The sequence below is a fragment of the Halteromyces radiatus genome, assembly GCF_025201355.1.
Source record: "Halteromyces radiatus strain CBS 162.75 chromosome Unknown BX664scaffold_3, whole genome shotgun sequence".
NCBI lineage: Eukaryota > Fungi > Mucoromycota > Mucoromycetes > Mucorales > Cunninghamellaceae > Halteromyces > Halteromyces radiatus.
Window position 1 is genome coordinate 3,683,218 of NW_026251689.1, and position 15,892 is coordinate 3,699,109.

A 15,892-nucleotide genomic window follows, 5' to 3' on the forward strand; every position below is an offset into this window, starting at 1 on the left:
TTTTTTGAGAATGATGATGTGCTAACTGATATATACTTTTTTTATTTTATTTTCTAAATATGTTATCCCACGATATTCCAATTTGATTTTCCATTCGCTTTTTAATTTGATTTTCAAATTTAATTTTTCCTTTATATTTTTTCTTTTTTTTACTCTCTGTCTCAATTTAAAGTGAATAAACTTTAATCTGATGTATTATATAAATCGTCATAGAAACAACCAAAAAAGGCAATCAGATGGATCGACAACCCCAAGTCCCTTTTTGGGAAATAAGAAAGGTTATCTATCCGTGAGAACGTGCATGCGATGTCTCGCGTCTCTCACTGTTATATTTTGGTAGTAAATATACATATATATATATTAAAGAGACAGTGTAGAAAATAAAGTGAAACTTCTGAATGGATCTTTATTAGATATTAAAAAAAAGCTGTGCATTTATAAGGACTGTTGAATTGACCGGTGATTAAGCTGTGGTTGTTATTCTTAACTAACAATATATTGCGTGGCTAATAATCTATGATCAGTAAAGTAAGAGAAAGATTGAATATGAATATTTTAAAATAGAGTTTTTTTTTTCTATGATGCCAAATACAACATTCAACAATAAAAAAAAATAAAAGAAAGGAAAAGGAACATGGATAAGGTGGTGGAAATACTGAAAATATTGACATGCGTGGGATTAGAACGTCGTCAATAACGGTAAGACCTTAAAGTGTAATGTAGAATTCACCTGACAAAACAATAACATCATCTACTGATGTAAATAATGAAGTATATACAAGCATAGCATACATTCCAAAATACATGGTCAGTCCCGAGGGTAGGACAACAACAATCTATCATTTTTTGAGCAACATCGTTCTGATTTCCAAGTCCGCGTATGCTTTTTTTTTTTTCAATGTCAAAATTACTCTTTTCTCCTCTCTTTTTTTTTTTTTTTTTCTTTCCTTTCCTTTCATCAAGATGGATTCTATGATTAACAAACGAGTGGTGACCAATGGTACATTACCAACCACGACAGGATTGACTGATTCAACAAAGGCAACAAGTACTGATCTTCCACTTGAAAAGGAATTTCAAGTTTATATCGATCCTCTCAAGACAGCCTTGGTAACGAAATATCGAAGTCCTAAAACTGGATTAACCGTGATGCATGTGGATATTGACAGTAAGAGATGAAGAGATCAATTATATAGCTTTGATACTGATCCTGTCCCATTTTCTTCTTCTTGTTTAAAGGTCCTCTTGTGAACGGATATCTTGCATTGGCAACTGAAGGTAAATAAACCGCCAAAATGATATAAAGATAAAAGAATGAAGAAAGTAGATCGTGTGTATATGAAAAAAGATTGACTATTATTCATGTTTAATATTACTTCTTCTTAGCTTTCGAGGATTCTGGCGGCTTTCATTGTTTGGAACAGTACGTATATCGTGACGTTTTTTGACTAGAACGTTTTGTATTATGAAGTTTAACCTTTTTTTTTTCTCTTTATATTATTCTTATTAGTCTCGTGTTTTTGGGAAGTGAACAATATCCATACAAGGTAACTCTTTTTTTTTTTTTTTTTTTTTTTTTTTTTTTTTTTTTTTTATCTTTGAAGACCTTTTCTTATGAACTTCCATTCATCTATTCACTTTTTTTTTAGGGTGTATTAGATTCACTTGCCAATCGAGCTATTGCGCAAGGCACAAACGCATGGACTGATGTTGATCATACCTGTTATAGTAAGTTCAGAAATCGCACAAGAAATAATAGTCAACTGACTCCTTTTTTTTTTTTTTTTTTTATCATTGATATATATCAGCTATTACTACCGCTGGAAGTCAAGGTTTTCTGGATTTGTTACCTATTTATGTCGACCATATTCTTTATCCCACCTTAACGGAAAGTGGTTGTCATACTGAAGTTCATCACATCAACGGAAAGGGTGAAGATGCTGGGGTAATAATGAAAACAAGAAATAATACTTTTATATTTTATTTACCTTTAACTTGTTTTATTAGGTTGTCTACAGTGAAATGCAGGTAATGCATACATCAAAAAAAAAAAAAGTACTACGTGCATATGAATGATAATGATTATTTTAGGGATATCAAAATACTGAGGAGGATCGATTAAACCTTCGAATGAAACGAATCATGTATCCTGAAAACTGTGGCTATCGATCCGAAACGGGTGGTCTGATGGAATGTCTTCGTGAATTATCTGTAGAAAAAAGTAAGTAAAAGGTGATTTAATGAATTGATAATCTCAACTGTTATATTATTTATATGCTAGTTCGCTCTTATCATCAATCGTATTATCGTCCTGATAATCTTTGTTTGATTATTACTGGCAAGGTGGAAGAATCAGCATTGATGAAGGCATTGGAACCTATTGAAGCCAATATTATCAGTAAAGGTCCTTTACCTGAAATGGAGCGTCCTTGGTTTAAATCCGGCATTTTCCCTGATTTGAAAGCTAATGTGGAGGAAACTGTTTTATTCCCCGATGAAGATGAATCTATGGGTAGCGTCTTACTTGCATGGACTGGTCCTCTTTGTCATGTATGAAATAAACCAGAAAAAAAAAAAAAGAAAAAGAAATGTCATTTTTTTTTGTCATCTGATATCCTCACTTTTTTTTTTATTGTTATAGGAATATTTTCAATTGAAAGCTATAAAAGTTTTGAATGCTTATCTTACGGAATCACCAGTTTCTGTTTTACAAAAAGAGTTTGTAGAAATAGAAGAACCCCTTTGTACAGGTAAGCCAACGAGAAAAAAAAATGAGGAATAGAATTCTTACTTTTTGTTTTGTATGTTAGATGTGGAGTTTCAAGTGACGGATCATCTGAAAACTACGCTTATGTTTACTGCCTCAAGTGTACCTATTGAAAAAATGGAAGAACTTCCTTCACTTTTTTTTGCTACTCTCCAACGTCTGGTGGATGAACAAGATATTGATATGGAACGCATGGCCACTGTTATTGACAAGGAATTACAAAGGGTAAGAAATGAATAGAAAAAGTTACTCTTCTTTTATTGGTTATTCATCATACTCTTGTCTTTCTACTTTTAGATTCTTGACAGTGCTGAAACAGATGCTCATGATACTTCTGCCAATGTTTGTATTTATGGTAAGAAATTAATAATAATAATAATAATAAAAAGGCTTCATCTTTTCAACTATCTACTCTATATTTTTCATTTATCTAGATTTCCTTTATGGTTCCAAAGATGGTGAAGAACTTCGAAATTCAGTCAAAGATCATGAATATTTGGCACAACTGGAGAAATATTCTGTCTCTGATTGGTTGGATGTGATTGAAAGGTAAAAATACAACAGCAAGCAAAAAATCAAAAGAAAAACGACATTTTCATTGAATATATTCTTGTTGATACTTAGGTACTATTTGAATGTACCACATATTACCTTGCTTGGAAAACCATCTGCTGAATTTGCTGATCAATTGGCGGAAGAAGAACAACATCGTGTGGAAAAGCAATGTGAAGATCTTGGGGAAAAGAAATTAGAAGAATTACAAAAGAAATTGGAAGATGCTATGGCCAAGAATGATACACCTTTACCTTCAGGCATTTTGGAGAGCTTTAGAATTCCACCTGTTTCGTCCATCAATTTTATCAATGTGATATCTGCTAGAAACAATGCTGCTGATGATATGTAATGAAAATATATATATATATATAAAGCCACAAAATAGGGAATGGCGATCTTTGAGTGAATTCTATTGATATTTATCTTTTTTTTTTTTTGTTTCTTTTCTAACGAATAGTTCAAACGTTGTACAAATGCATGTTAACAAGGATAATACTGCTGATGTACCACTATTTATTCAATACGACCGTAAGTGATTCGATATATGATATCTTTTGATACTAACATTTCTATTTATATACATAGATATTCGATCTGGGTTTGTCAAAGTGGCTGCCCATATTGCTACCTCTTCCATTCCTTCCCATTTGCTTCCTTATACTCGATTATTCTTGAAAGCCATCTTCTCATTGCCAGTAGAACGGAATGGTATTCTGATTCCTTATGAAGATATTGTCAAAGGATTAAGTGAAGATACTTTGGAATATGATGCATCACTTGGCACTTCTAGTGGGTTCCGTGAACTTGCTGTTTTTACGTTAAAAGCAAAGGTAAAAAAAAAAAAAAAATAGTGATTATGGATGTTTACCTATTGATTTTTTTTTTTTTTAATCTTAGGCTTCCAAATACGAACAAGCAGTACAATGGCTCGAAGATATCCTTTGGAATACTCAATTTACTACGGAAAGGTAAAGAAAGACTAGAATCTAAACTGTACGATCTCACACTTTATTTCATGAATATTGAATATATAAACAATAGATTAAAGGTGGTAACTCATCAAATTTTGAATGATATTCCTCAAGCAAAACGGGATGGACATAGTGTAAGTTTCTTTTTTTTTTCTTTTTTTTTTTTTTTTTTTTTTTTTTTTGGTAAATAGAAAGTTCAACTGTTGATCTGACTAATTCAATCCATGATTTTTCTAGATGGCCAATGCTTGTCTCCGTGCTTTCCAGTACAATGCCAAGAAATCAGCTAGTGCTGCTCGAAATGTTCTTTTCCAAACTTCCTTTTTACAAGACGTTGCTCACAAGTTAGAAAATGATCCATCCAGTGTTCTCTCTGATTTGAATGAATATCGCCAAGCTTGTAAGTGATATATCAGTTATTTATTGTCCAATGTTTATTAAATATATTGAAAATTCTTAATTTAGTGTGCAGTCCCAATAACATCCGTATCCATGTCACAGGTGATATCTTGAAATTAGAAGCTCCTCGTACTGCATTCAAGAACTTTGCAAAATTAAATGTAAGTAGGATAAAACAATATCATAGGTTTTATACTGATATCTATAAACTTATTATAGGCTGGATCCTTGGTACCTGTACCTTTATCTCGTGATGGTCTTAGTGCATCTGGTCTGGAACCTGGTCAAATTGTAAGTCTTTCCCTTTTCCTTTCTGTATAAGTCAATGTTTCTCATATTTTTTATTTTATTTTATTTTTATTTTATTTTTTTTTAAAAAAAAAGGCTTATGTTGTTAATTTGCCATCTATTGAAAATTCGTTCTCAGTACACAGTGCCAAATGTCCACATCGATTTGATGATCCAGATATTGCACCTCTTTTGGTGATGATTGAACTTTTGAATACAATGGAAGGTTACTTTTGGAAACTCATTCGTGGTCAAGGTCTTGCTTATTCTTGTTTCTTGGATGCCAATGCTGAAGCGGGTCTACTTACATTTACCATTTACCAATCTCCTGATGCTTTTAAGGCATTTGAACAAGCGAAGGTGGTGATTGATCAATTGATCAGCAAAGAGGTAAAAAAAAAAAAAATAAAAACAAAAAGAAAAAGATTAAAATATTGAGTTTTCATTATTATTTTTGTTTTTTTATCTTTTGATAGGTGCCCATTGAACAAACTGCCGTAGATGGTGCCAAAAGTGCTGTAATTTATAGTATGGTTGATCGTGAAGATACAATGAGTCGTGCTGCTTTACAATCTTTTGTCAATCAAGTGTTACGTCAAGTACCTGCTTCTTACAATCGTGATTTGTTATCGTCCATTCAAGTAAGTTATCTATTTATCTAAAGTAGTGTGATATTAATGATTATATTCTTTTAAATATATATTAGGCCACCACTGTGGATGACCTTTATCGGGTATTGAAAACATACTTTATCAATATGTTCAGATCTGAAAGTTCGAATGTGGTCGTGGTCAGCTCTCCTACCAAGACGGCAGATATTCAAAAAGGTTTTGAAGGTCATGGATTTGCTATCAAGGCGATCAGTTTGAATGATATTTCTTTCGATGGTTTGGTGTCTCGATAGAATGGGATAGATAGAGAATAATAATAAAAAAAATGTATACTTAGATTAGGGATTTCTTCGTTTAGTTTTTGTTATTTTATATGTTATTCTATAGTTTGTTTTGATCAGTAAAAGTCTTTTTTTTTTTTTTTGTACAAAATTATGAGTATTTCATTGATGACGGGATGATGGACAATGTTCTTCGATAACAATATGATTTTTGCATAAATTTATGATTCAATGTAATGGTAATATAGTTTTATTGATAGTGTATATAAATAATATTGGACTTCACGCACAAAAAAAAAAAAAAAAAAAAGAATGGGGTAAAACTATACACTAAGGGCAAAGACATTGGTGATAGCATACAGGGACTTCGTTTCATGTCGATAACTTGCACTTCCTGAATGGGAAAAGAGAAGATGTTAGTCTATATATATATATATATATCATCGTTTATCTTACCATCGTGAAGATTATCCCAATAAACAGAACTTCCTGCATAAAACCCGGCTCCATTCTTTTGCATGATAACACAGGTCACTTTTTAATAAGAAATAAAAAAAAAAAATGAATAATAAATAATAAAGTTAGTCCTCCTGTTGGTAACCATAGTTGCGTTTAACTGTCATGGATAATTTGCTCTGACTTTGTAAAAATAATCATTTAAACTTTTTTTTTTTTCATTTACCAATGAACTTGTAATTCTTATTGACAGCGCGTAACTTTTTCAAACAGGTTTCAACAATGGTTGAGTTCCATGCAGGTACTTTGCTATGAGAGTAGTCGGCATCTTGAATAGTGTTTTCAACAGTCTATGAGAAAAATATATACATAAAGAAATCAGATTGTAAGAATAAAGTAAGATTAAATATAAAGTCAAGATGAATATATCATTGGGTTATACCTACTTCTTTGATGATGGTAGTCATTTCTTCAGCATTAAATTTTTGTTTATCCTATAAAGAATACAACACATTTTCATTAGATCCATACATCTTTGTCGTCATCGTTGTTTTCTACCATACATCTGAAATAGAGGATGATTGTGTTTGGGGTGATGATATACCGTCCATGATATTCAATTTCAAAATTGATATATTATCTATATTATATATATAATATATATAAAAAAGGGGGAAAAGAAAGAAAGAAAAAAAAGAAAAAAGAAAAGAAAAAAAGAACGCTGGAAGAAGGAGGAAAAAAAAATGCTGCTGGCAAATTCTTGACGGAGCTCAAACAAACTGTAGATAGTCTTATGAGCAAGGGGATCATTTTGAAGTGAAGACAATCATCTGCTTCAAATCATAGAAAAAAAGGAAAATATACAAAGAGAAACGACGATAAACATACTCACCGTAACATAGTAACATGGAGAGCTGATCAATCAACATACTCCTGCAAATAAATAAAAGTTGGTCTGCTACAACTGACGTACTGCCTTTTCAGGTCAAAAAAAAAAATATATATATAAAAAAAAAGAAATGTAATCACATTCACAACTTGGTGTATGTCTTTGAGATATGTCATATATATATATAAAATCTATCTTGAACATAATAAAATCAATTCCTCAGGAGTAAACGATCAGATTTCCCGCTGGTAGCAAATAATGGCATACCATCATTTTATCCATCATAGTTACCATCTATCATTGAAAAAATCGAAACAATATAAATCTTTGATGTTGTGAAAGTTCTACCAAGTGATTGATTTGACAAAGAAGATTTTTAACTAGATTAATTTTGAATCCATATTAATTGCTAATGGTGTCTATTGGCCTTATCGGACTGTTCCACGCATGAATACTGTATTGACACGTGCCATTTTTTTCTTCAAAAAAGAAAAAGAAAAGGAATCATTAGGCAAAAAAAAAACAGTAATAATAAGAAAGTTAATCATCCATCGTTTATAAATTAGTCAATTTATTACTGTAGGTAAAAAAAAAAAAAAAAAGTAGTATCCTTTATATATATATATATATTTTCTCGTTCATCCTACTGCTACAGAACATTTCTATCGTTTAGTTTACTAGAAAAAAAAAATAGTATGAATTCTACTAGAAATATAATGCAGCAGTGACATGGTAGCCAAAAAGGTTATAAGAGATTCGTTCATCTTATCCAATAATGGCGCCATTTCAAAACCTGTGGGTACACTCACAAAAAAAAAAAAAAAAAAAAAAAAGATAACGATTTCAATTTCTTCATTCTTTCTCTCTCTCTCTCTCTCTCTTTTTCTTTTCTCTCTCTCTCTCTCTCTCTCTCTCTCTCTCTTTTTCTGCTTTTGCTTTGAAATATGACCAATATCAATCAACTCACAGTCAGACATCTCGACCAACTTACCACTTTGATAGTTCAAGCACAAGAGATTGTCATTGAACAAGAAAACAATACCTCCAGTTATCCCATCCATTGTGTTTATGGCATACATCCTTCCCCTGAATCAGAGACATTCACTGTCCAGGTTTATTTATCAGCAGCAACATTACAAGGCCATCTTTCCGATTCTATCACCAATAAGTCCAAGTCATTTGGTCAACATAGTTTGATATTCAAGGTGGATGCATGGACAGACCAAGTAGAAGGATTTATTCAACACATGACGAACACAGTATTCCCACAACAACAACAACAACAACAACGTATACAAAGTAGGATATATCCGTTCCTCAATCCAACCTCCGGTAATCAACAAGCGACACAGCATTGGAAAGACATAGTGCAACCCATGTTACAATCGGCCGGATTTCAGACATTCTCGCCGATCATTACAACACAAGCAGATAAAGTTCGACAGCAAGCTTATTCACTCGGTCAACAGATCATCGACAATGAAGAAGAAGAAGATGCTTTGATTGTTTGTCTTGGTGGAGATGGTACATTACATGATTTATTCAACGGACTCTTGGATGTTATTGATCATCAACCAACGCGAGCATTTCGTCTTGGTGTGATACCTGCAGGTTCAGGCAATGCTTTTGCTTTGAGTTTGAATTTGGATCCACAAGATATTGGTCAGGCAGTATTACGAATCATCCATGGCGAAACACGACCCTTCCATTTACTAGATGTTGATATTGGTAAACTTCCCAAAAAGAAGGGTGATGATGACGATTGGACCCATCAAGTGGTATTTCCTCAGCAAGAACAACGTCGTCGGATTTTTGTTGTCATGAGTTGGGGATTCCATGCACAAATTGTCAGCAAGTCAAGGTATCTACGTTATGTGATGGGCAACAAACGATTCTCTTTGGTGGCCATGGCACTTTTGTATTTTTTGCAACACTATAAAGGTGATGTGGTGATGAAGCAAGCCCAACGATATGATCAAACAGCACGTCGCTTTGATGATAGACAACAAGATATTGAACTTTCAGAAGGTGGCTTTACTTATTTTGTGGTGACAAAACAAGCCTCTTTGGAACCAGGATTCAACATTACTCCTTTTGCTTCTCCCTTTTCTCAAGACATGGATGTGATGTGTATGCGACAGGCTACGGCAGATCAACTCAAGACGGTGGCTGGTTTGGCATTCCAGCATGGCAAGCATGTGGATCATCCTGCAGTGGAGTATTACAAGACCTCGACATTGTATTTACGAATCGATCAAGCAACGGATATTTGTCTCGATGGGGAAATCGTTCCGGTGAAGGCCAAGGATGTCATCCGTCTTCAATCCATCCAGGATGAAAAACAAAAGGACGCTATTACTGTTTTTGTTTAGTCAACATGCCCTTCTTTATATCCCCATTTATTTATTTATTATAATAAATTGTATCTTCTATATCTCTCTCTCTCTTTTTTTTTTTTCTCTTCTTCTTTGGAATGGATTTTTTTTTTTTTTTTTTTTTTTTTTTACGAATGGCGAGAATTCTTTTTTTTTTTTCTTGTTAGGTTGCAGTGAACGGTAACAAAAAAAAAAAAAAAAAAAAGGCATAACTCTTCTAGTTGCTGATCTTACTAATCAATGATGATGGATGACATGTGATGATCCATACTAAAAGATACCGTGTGACAATGAAGATTAAAAAAAAAAAAAGTAAAAGATATCCAAAAAAACAAGATGCAACTTTATTATGTTTTGATAAAAAAAAAAGGGGGGGAATAACAGTAAACTACAAGTGGAAGAATGGGGGAATCTATCATAAAAAACAAAAAGAAATCATAAATTATTTTGTCAATGAGGGATGGTGTTGTTGATTCATATAATATTGCCAATCATGCCAATTCAAATTCGCAGGGGACACGGTGTTTTGATTCTGTGGCGGATGTTGTTGATGGATCATGGCAGGCATAAGAGACGAAGAAGGTGGTGGAGGAGAATGTAACATAGAAGAGATAGGACCATAAGAAGAAGATTGTTGTTGTTGTTGTTGCATGACTGTATTGGGAGCGAATGGTCTGTGTAGTGTAGACGTTAAGGAGGCAGGTGAAGGTGAAGGTGATGATAAAGCCAAGTCAGTAGGTGAAGATTTTTGTGGTGATGATAAGGTAGAAGTAAGGTGCGGTTGATGAGATTTTGTGAATGGAGTGTTGGTGGTAGAGGTAGATGTCACAAATGTTGGGTCATCCATAGTATTTGTCTGTGTTTGTGTTGATGAGGGTAAATAGCTTTGAGTATAAAGTAAAGGATCAGGATGATGATGATGATGATGACTTGGAATTGGTGTCCCCACGGATGTCGTTACTGTTGAATTGGTAGTATTTGCTGAATACACGTAAGAAGGCACAATGGTGGTGGATGAAGTATTTGTAGGTTGATGCTGATGGGATAAATCGTTTTCCACTTCATGTTGAATTTCCGCAGGTACACCTCCTACAACACTTGTATTGACGTAACGTTGAAACCAATGTGATTTTGGCATTTCGCCTTGTTTGAAAGATGTGGCGGTGGTTGGTTGAGATGCAATATTAAATGAATGTTCTTCTTGTTGATGATGATAATCTGTATTGTGCTGCTGCTGCTGCTGATGATGATGGTGTTGTTGCAATGAGAGAATAGAATCGTTATCTTGTCCATATGTCAAAGATGATGTCGGTTCATAAAAATGATTCGTAAACATACGTTGATGTTCTTGTTCTTGAGTATATTCTTGTTTGATGAAGGTATGATGTAGATGGTCATCGTCGCCGTCATCTTTCAATTCATAAATGGTGACTAGCATGTTGAGGATTTCCAAAGCACGACGAGATGCAGAGAGATAATGAAGAGATTGAATCAAAGAAATCGAGGCCAAGAGAGCATTTCGATTATCCGATATGGAACGATCTTGAAGAACAATGGCAAAATGTACCAAAGATGAGAGGAACATGGCATAGACATAACAAGTAGGGAAAAAATGCATACTTGCCGAGATATCACTATTATGTATATTGGTAGATAATGATTTGCTTTGTTGAACTAGTTGAGCAATATTGTTAGCAGCTTCCAATCCGACTTGATAAGATTCAGTAACCAGTTGATCCGATGATGATTTTCCTGTTGGTGGAGAAGTAGTTGTCATAGATAAAAAAGGACGGCGTAATAACAAGATCACCGTGTTGTAATAAATTTGAAGACTAACTATATATATATATATATATATATAGATAAATAAATAAAAAAAAGGGAAATAATAAAATGAGTTTCTCCTTTTTGTTTCCAAATAAAGATAAATTTACCATTTTGAGCACGAGGCAACATGATTCCATCCATAGGTTCTTCCAATAAGGATTTCCAATGTTTCAAACGACGATCAAATACCACCAAGATCATAGGATCATCCAAGTTGGCATTTGAATTAGCAATCTTGGCACTGGGAGCATAAAAAGCCTTCAAGACCCTGCCAAGAATTTCAGATAATTTAATCCAGAGTACAAAAGCCCGGTACACAGGTAATTTCTTGTTTGAGTCATTTTGGTCAACTTCATAAGCAGAGGGTAAAGTGGTATCAAAATCACGATCCAAAATAGTCAAAGGTTTTCCAGCACGAGCACCAATCCAACGATCCAAAATATAACAGGCATAAAATACTCGATGTCGAGTTTCAATTTCATCAGAAGGTAATTGCCAATGTTCACAGGATCGATGTAATCCTAAATCTTGCGCCATTCGAATCGTCTTACCCAAGGTATGCCATTGGATAGAATCCACATCACTACTATCCATGTCGAGGTACAGAGTTGCTAATAAGCCTGCTTGGACGTAACACAGTCTTGACCGTACAGAGTCCCGTAACCGTTTCATCACTTTCCGGAAAAAGTAATCAGCATAGCGTTCAGCCATCGTGGTAGTGGTATTGCTATTGGATAAAAGTTGATCATGTTGAGATGCAAATCGAAAGGATAAGGCAAGTATAACTTGTAATAAAACTTTGGGTAATGTTGAAGATTGAGAATGATAAAGTTGTAAGAAGCGACTCTTGTTGATGATAGGTAAAACCACATGAAGATGAGTAAAATATCTATTAAAAAAAAAAAAAAAAAAAAGAGTGAGAATGTGAATTGATTGGAAAAAAAATATTATTTTTCTATTTCTTACAATTCAATCATATTATCAATCAGAGATTTTGAAGGTTTGTTGTCATATTGATGATTGGATAAAATAGGAGAAGATGAATGATTTGTTCCAATGGAAGAACTAATAGAAATACCAACATCCAAACGAGTACCGACTTTACCAGTAGTAGGAGATTTTTCAGTACGTACTACCATGAGTTGATCATCTGCCATCATTTGCAATACCATATCTTGTCTTCCAGGCCAGGGAATAAAGGATTTCGATTTGAATAGATCTTGATCAATAAGTTGAAGACCAGCAGATTTACCTGTATATTTGATACCATCATAATCTTGAATATCCAATTTTTCTAATCGAGTTGAAAAAGAATCCATTGGATCAGAATGTTGAACAAGAAGAGGTGGTGATGATTTGTTTTTAGTCATTGTACAAGTGGATAATCGATCTTGTTCATCATCTTCATCTTCATCACTAGTAGAATCAGATATCATAGAAGCTGGATCAGATATATTTCTTTGATGATGTTGATAAGATTTTGTTGTTGTTGTTGTTGTTGTTGTTGTATTAAAATCATTTCGTTCAAGATCTTTGATTGTTGTATTGGTCAATTTTATTAATAATTGTTCCATCTTTTTACATTTCTTTTCCAAATTATCCACATACCTAAAATAATAATCATAATAAAATAAATCAATCAATATCTATATTATTGGGGAGAGAAGGGAGAGAAGGATTTCAGGAGGAAATCCAAAAAAAATAAACTTACACGCTTGGAGGACCACGTTTTTTTCGTACAGTTTGAAATTCGCAAGAATAACCCCACTATTATTATTATTATTATTATTTTAAAAAAAATATATATAAAAGATTAAATTTTTGAATCAAAAATATAATATAAAAAGTTTTGTTTACCGCTTTGCAATTGGAACAAGGTGTACAATGGTCAGCATCACACCTTGATTTTCTTTGACGACAAAAATCACAACTTCTTTTAGCCCGAGTTCTTTTAAAGGCTTGTGTTGGTGTTGTATTAGTCGAGGGAGTAGTAGCAGCACTATTCGTTGTAGTCGTGTTGATAGGTGTGGTCATATTGTATCCAAGTGCAGGCATGTCATAATCAACAACATCCATCTTGATATAATAGGGAATAGATTTCCTTCTTTTTAGTGTTATTGACGCCTTTCGTCCTTTATAATAAAAAATAAAGAAAAAAGAAGAAAAGGAAAACTAACACAAAAAAAAGAAAAAAAGAAAAGAAACACAGAAAAAAAAAAAGGAGAAAGGGAAACACAGTGTTAAGTAAAAAAAAAAAAAAAAAAAAAAAAAAGAGAAACCTTTTGAACTTTAAATTTTTTTAAAAAGTCCGCATATGAAAAGACTCGCAGTGAGAAAACAAACAACACACGCAACTTCTGTAGAAAATGGGGGGAGAGAATAAAAGAGATGTAAAGAGAAGAGGGGGGGGGGAGGAGATGATATCAACGCTTGGCATCAAACTTCATTTGCTCCACATCCATATATAAACAATAGAACCCAGCAAATTGAATATCGATCAAAAATAATAAAAGTTTATTTTCATAAAAATAAAGTAGAAAAAAAAGAGAACTAAACTAATCTAGTGATGAAGGTTATGCATTTCACTTTGAAGTTGATGAATCAATCTAAAACATATTAAGCCATTTTACCAAATCAAGTAACCAAAAGAAAAAAAAAAAAGGGACATATCAATAACATAATATTAATATTTCTTTTTCTTTTTTTTTTTTTTTTATTCCTTACCTTAACATTTGTTCATTTTCATCTTGATATTGATTCAATTGTTGTTTCAATTGTATATTTTCTTGTTCCATACGTTTAATACTATCACTTTGTTCTTTGATTTTCACCTAAAAGAGAGACAAAACCATAAATGGACCTTTTTTTTCTTTTGGGGTGACACAATTTATTTATAGAATGTCTTACCTCGTAACCTTCAACATCAGTTTCCAACCATCCCATTTCCATTTCTTTAGATTTCAATTTTTCTTGCCATTGTTGAATATCCATTTCCAAAGTAGAAACCTGTTTTTGATATTGTTCTTGTTGTGATTGCATTTCCACCTTTTGATGTGATGTTAATTGAGTCAATCGACGAGATAGTTCTTGTAATTCCATATCTTTTAATTCTACCAATTGTTGGAATTGTGATCTTAATAGTTCCGTTTCTTTTTCATGTTGAATAGATATCGCATTATTCGCTACCATCGCCGGGGACTTGGCATCACCCTAATAATAAATAAATAAATAACAATAAATGGGATCAAAATTGACAAAACAGGATAAAATAGTACATGACTTTCTCCCAATCAAACATTGCCTTTTTTTAATTCCCGAAATTACCTCTTCGTTATGGATCCGGTGTAACCGTTGTTTTGTTTCTTCCAATATCTTCTTCTTGTTGATCATATCTTGATTCAATTGTTCATTATCCTTGTCTTCCACCGTTCTTGTTTCCAAAGATTCACCTAATTGAGTTTCCATCGTTGCTATCGTTTGTATAAGCATCTTTAACTGGTTCTGTTTCTCATCTTCTTGTTGTTGTGCCTTATCCAATAAACTTTGTAATTGTTCTACTTGTTGCTGATACTTGGCATCTTTTATCTTTGCCTCATCTTGAAGGGACAGCCACAGTTGAGCATGGGTCTCCGCCACATTGGATATAATTGGTGGTTGATCTTGTTCTAGTTGCTAAAAATAATAACAAGTAAGGTTCATTCCCTTTTTTTTTATATATTATTATTATTATTAATACCTTGGCATGTTTTTTCAAAGCATCAATTTGTTCTAGGGCTTGTTGGATACGTTGTTCCCATTGATTCTTGGCTTCATCATAATGTTGTCTTTTTTCCCGTAAAGTAATCGCATGTTCTTCTGATAATCGTTGAATTTTGGTGGCGTGTTCATCATTGAGTTCTTTCCAAGCTTGATCCACTTCTTGCTGCACATTGGCTTCAATCTCTTCCTTAAGCAATACATACTCCGATTCACGACGAGCTTCCGTAGCCTGAACCTGTTGATGATAATCTGACTCAAGCTTTTGTAACGCTTCTTGGTGTCCCCGTTTCAATTCTTCTGTCAAATGATGTTGCGTTTCGAGTTCCTGTTCCATTTGAGTCACCTTGACTCGGTACGATTCACTAAGTTCATTCATCTGTCGTTCATAATCCTCAGCCAATGTTGTTTCCAAATCACGCTGGGCTAATTCTATTGCTTTATCTTGTGCTTGTTGTAATGCCTCTTGATGATCCTTTTTTAACTGTGCAAGTGCTTTTTCATGTGTAGCTTCTAATGCCCTGATCTGATCTTCAAATTCCGTTTGGCTTACCAACTATAAATATAGATATGTCCATAAATAGATAGGAATGAAAAAAAAAAATAAAGATAAAAGAAAAAAAAAAGGATAGATTCTTCACTTTCCATTCAAACAACTTACATGATCTGGGGTGACATTTCTTTGCTCTTGTTTTTCTTGTAACGAAGCCAACGCCA

At 33.3% G+C, this 15,892-nt stretch overlaps 5 protein-coding genes across 5 annotated transcripts; 2 read left to right on the forward strand and 3 right to left on the reverse strand.

Moving 5' to 3' along the window:
* Window positions 1–962: 962 nt before the first annotated feature.
* BX664DRAFT_279106 (Metalloenzyme, LuxS/M16 peptidase-like protein) lies at window positions 963–5,993 on the forward strand (the record flags this gene model as incomplete). The annotated part of the gene is made up of 24 exons (XM_051541433.1): window positions 963–1,168; window positions 1,240–1,278; window positions 1,387–1,423; window positions 1,511–1,547; window positions 1,650–1,728; window positions 1,809–1,945; window positions 2,008–2,028; window positions 2,092–2,221; window positions 2,282–2,550; window positions 2,642–2,750; window positions 2,811–2,992; window positions 3,065–3,122; window positions 3,202–3,316; window positions 3,392–3,667; window positions 3,780–3,850; window positions 3,908–4,152; window positions 4,220–4,290; window positions 4,364–4,427; window positions 4,531–4,693; window positions 4,759–4,853; window positions 4,912–4,983; window positions 5,077–5,370; window positions 5,457–5,621; window positions 5,687–5,993. Coding segments are annotated over 24 exons (3,133 nt in total), but the record flags the coding sequence as incomplete, so codon positions are not given.
* Window positions 5,994–6,159: 166 nt separating this feature from the next.
* Window positions 6,160–6,998, reverse strand: BX664DRAFT_330951 (flagellar inner arm dynein light chain). The gene is made up of 5 exons (XM_051545048.1): window positions 6,892–6,998; window positions 6,775–6,822; window positions 6,555–6,678; window positions 6,329–6,406; window positions 6,160–6,266 (listed from the first exon to the last, which is right to left on the reverse strand). Exons 1-5 carry the CDS (start codon window positions 6,937–6,939, stop codon window positions 6,196–6,198), a joined length of 369 nt encoding a protein of 122 aa, XP_051402362.1. The 5' UTR covers window positions 6,940–6,998; the 3' UTR covers window positions 6,160–6,195.
* A 1,110-nt stretch (window positions 6,999–8,108) lies between these two features.
* On the forward strand, window positions 8,109–9,648 carry BX664DRAFT_330952 (ATP-NAD kinase-like domain-containing protein). Its single transcript, XM_051545049.1, has one exon. The coding sequence runs from the start codon at window positions 8,162–8,164 to the stop codon at window positions 9,587–9,589; it is 1,428 nt and encodes a 475-aa protein (XP_051402363.1). The 5' UTR covers window positions 8,109–8,161; the 3' UTR covers window positions 9,590–9,648.
* A 257-nt stretch (window positions 9,649–9,905) lies between these two features.
* BX664DRAFT_116836 (fungal-specific transcription factor domain-containing protein) lies at window positions 9,906–13,030 on the reverse strand. Its single transcript, XM_051539740.1, has 3 exons — window positions 12,386–13,030; window positions 11,527–12,308; window positions 9,906–11,428 (listed from the first exon to the last, which is right to left on the reverse strand). Exons 1-3 carry the CDS (start codon window positions 12,991–12,993, stop codon window positions 10,035–10,037), a joined length of 2,784 nt encoding a protein of 927 aa, XP_051402364.1. The 5' UTR covers window positions 12,994–13,030; the 3' UTR covers window positions 9,906–10,034.
* Window positions 13,031–13,910: 880 nt separating this feature from the next.
* On the reverse strand, window positions 13,911–14,765 carry BX664DRAFT_330955 (uncharacterized protein). Its single transcript, XM_051545050.1, has 3 exons — window positions 14,327–14,765; window positions 14,144–14,250; window positions 13,911–14,025 (listed from the first exon to the last, which is right to left on the reverse strand). The coding sequence occupies exons 1-3, from the start codon at window positions 14,606–14,608 to the stop codon at window positions 13,980–13,982; spliced, it is 435 nt and encodes a 144-aa protein (XP_051402365.1). The 5' UTR covers window positions 14,609–14,765; the 3' UTR covers window positions 13,911–13,979.
* Window positions 14,766–15,892: the final 1,127 nt, after the last annotated feature.

Excerpts from the sequence above, each read along its gene's own strand:
- BX664DRAFT_330951 (XM_051545048.1), bottom strand. The coding sequence starts at position 6,939 with ATGGACGGTATATCATCACCCCAAACACAATCATCCTCTATTTCAGAT. Across the intron at positions 6,679-6,774 it reads TGACTACCATCATCAAAGAA|ACTGTTGAAAACACTATTCA; the intron begins GTAGGTATAACC and ends TTTTTCTCATAG. Across the intron at positions 6,267-6,328 it reads TTGGGATAATCTTCACGATG|GAAGTGCAAGTTATCGACAT; the intron begins GTAAGATAAACG and ends TTTCCCATTCAG.
- BX664DRAFT_330952 (XM_051545049.1), top strand. The coding sequence starts at position 8,162 with ATGACCAATATCAATCAACTCACAGTCAGACATCTCGACCAACTTACC.
- BX664DRAFT_116836 (XM_051539740.1), bottom strand. The coding sequence starts at position 12,993 with ATGGAACAATTATTAATAAAATTGACCAATACAACAATCAAAGATCTT. Across the intron at positions 12,309-12,385 it reads ATTGATAATATGATTGAATT|ATATTTTACTCATCTTCATG; the intron begins GTAAGAAATAGA and ends TTTTTTTAATAG. Across the intron at positions 11,429-11,526 it reads GTTGCCTCGTGCTCAAAATG|TTAGTCTTCAAATTTATTAC; the intron begins GTAAATTTATCT and ends ATATATATATAG.
- BX664DRAFT_330955 (XM_051545050.1), bottom strand. The coding sequence starts at position 14,608 with ATGGTAGCGAATAATGCGATATCTATTCAACATGAAAAAGAAACGGAA. Across the intron at positions 14,251-14,326 it reads CTGATGTTGAAGGTTACGAG|GTGAAAATCAAAGAACAAAG; the intron begins GTAAGACATTCT and ends TCTCTCTTTTAG. Across the intron at positions 14,026-14,143 it reads GAAAATGAACAAATGTTAAG|ATTGATTCATCAACTTCAAA; the intron begins GTAAGGAATAAA and ends AATATGTTTTAG.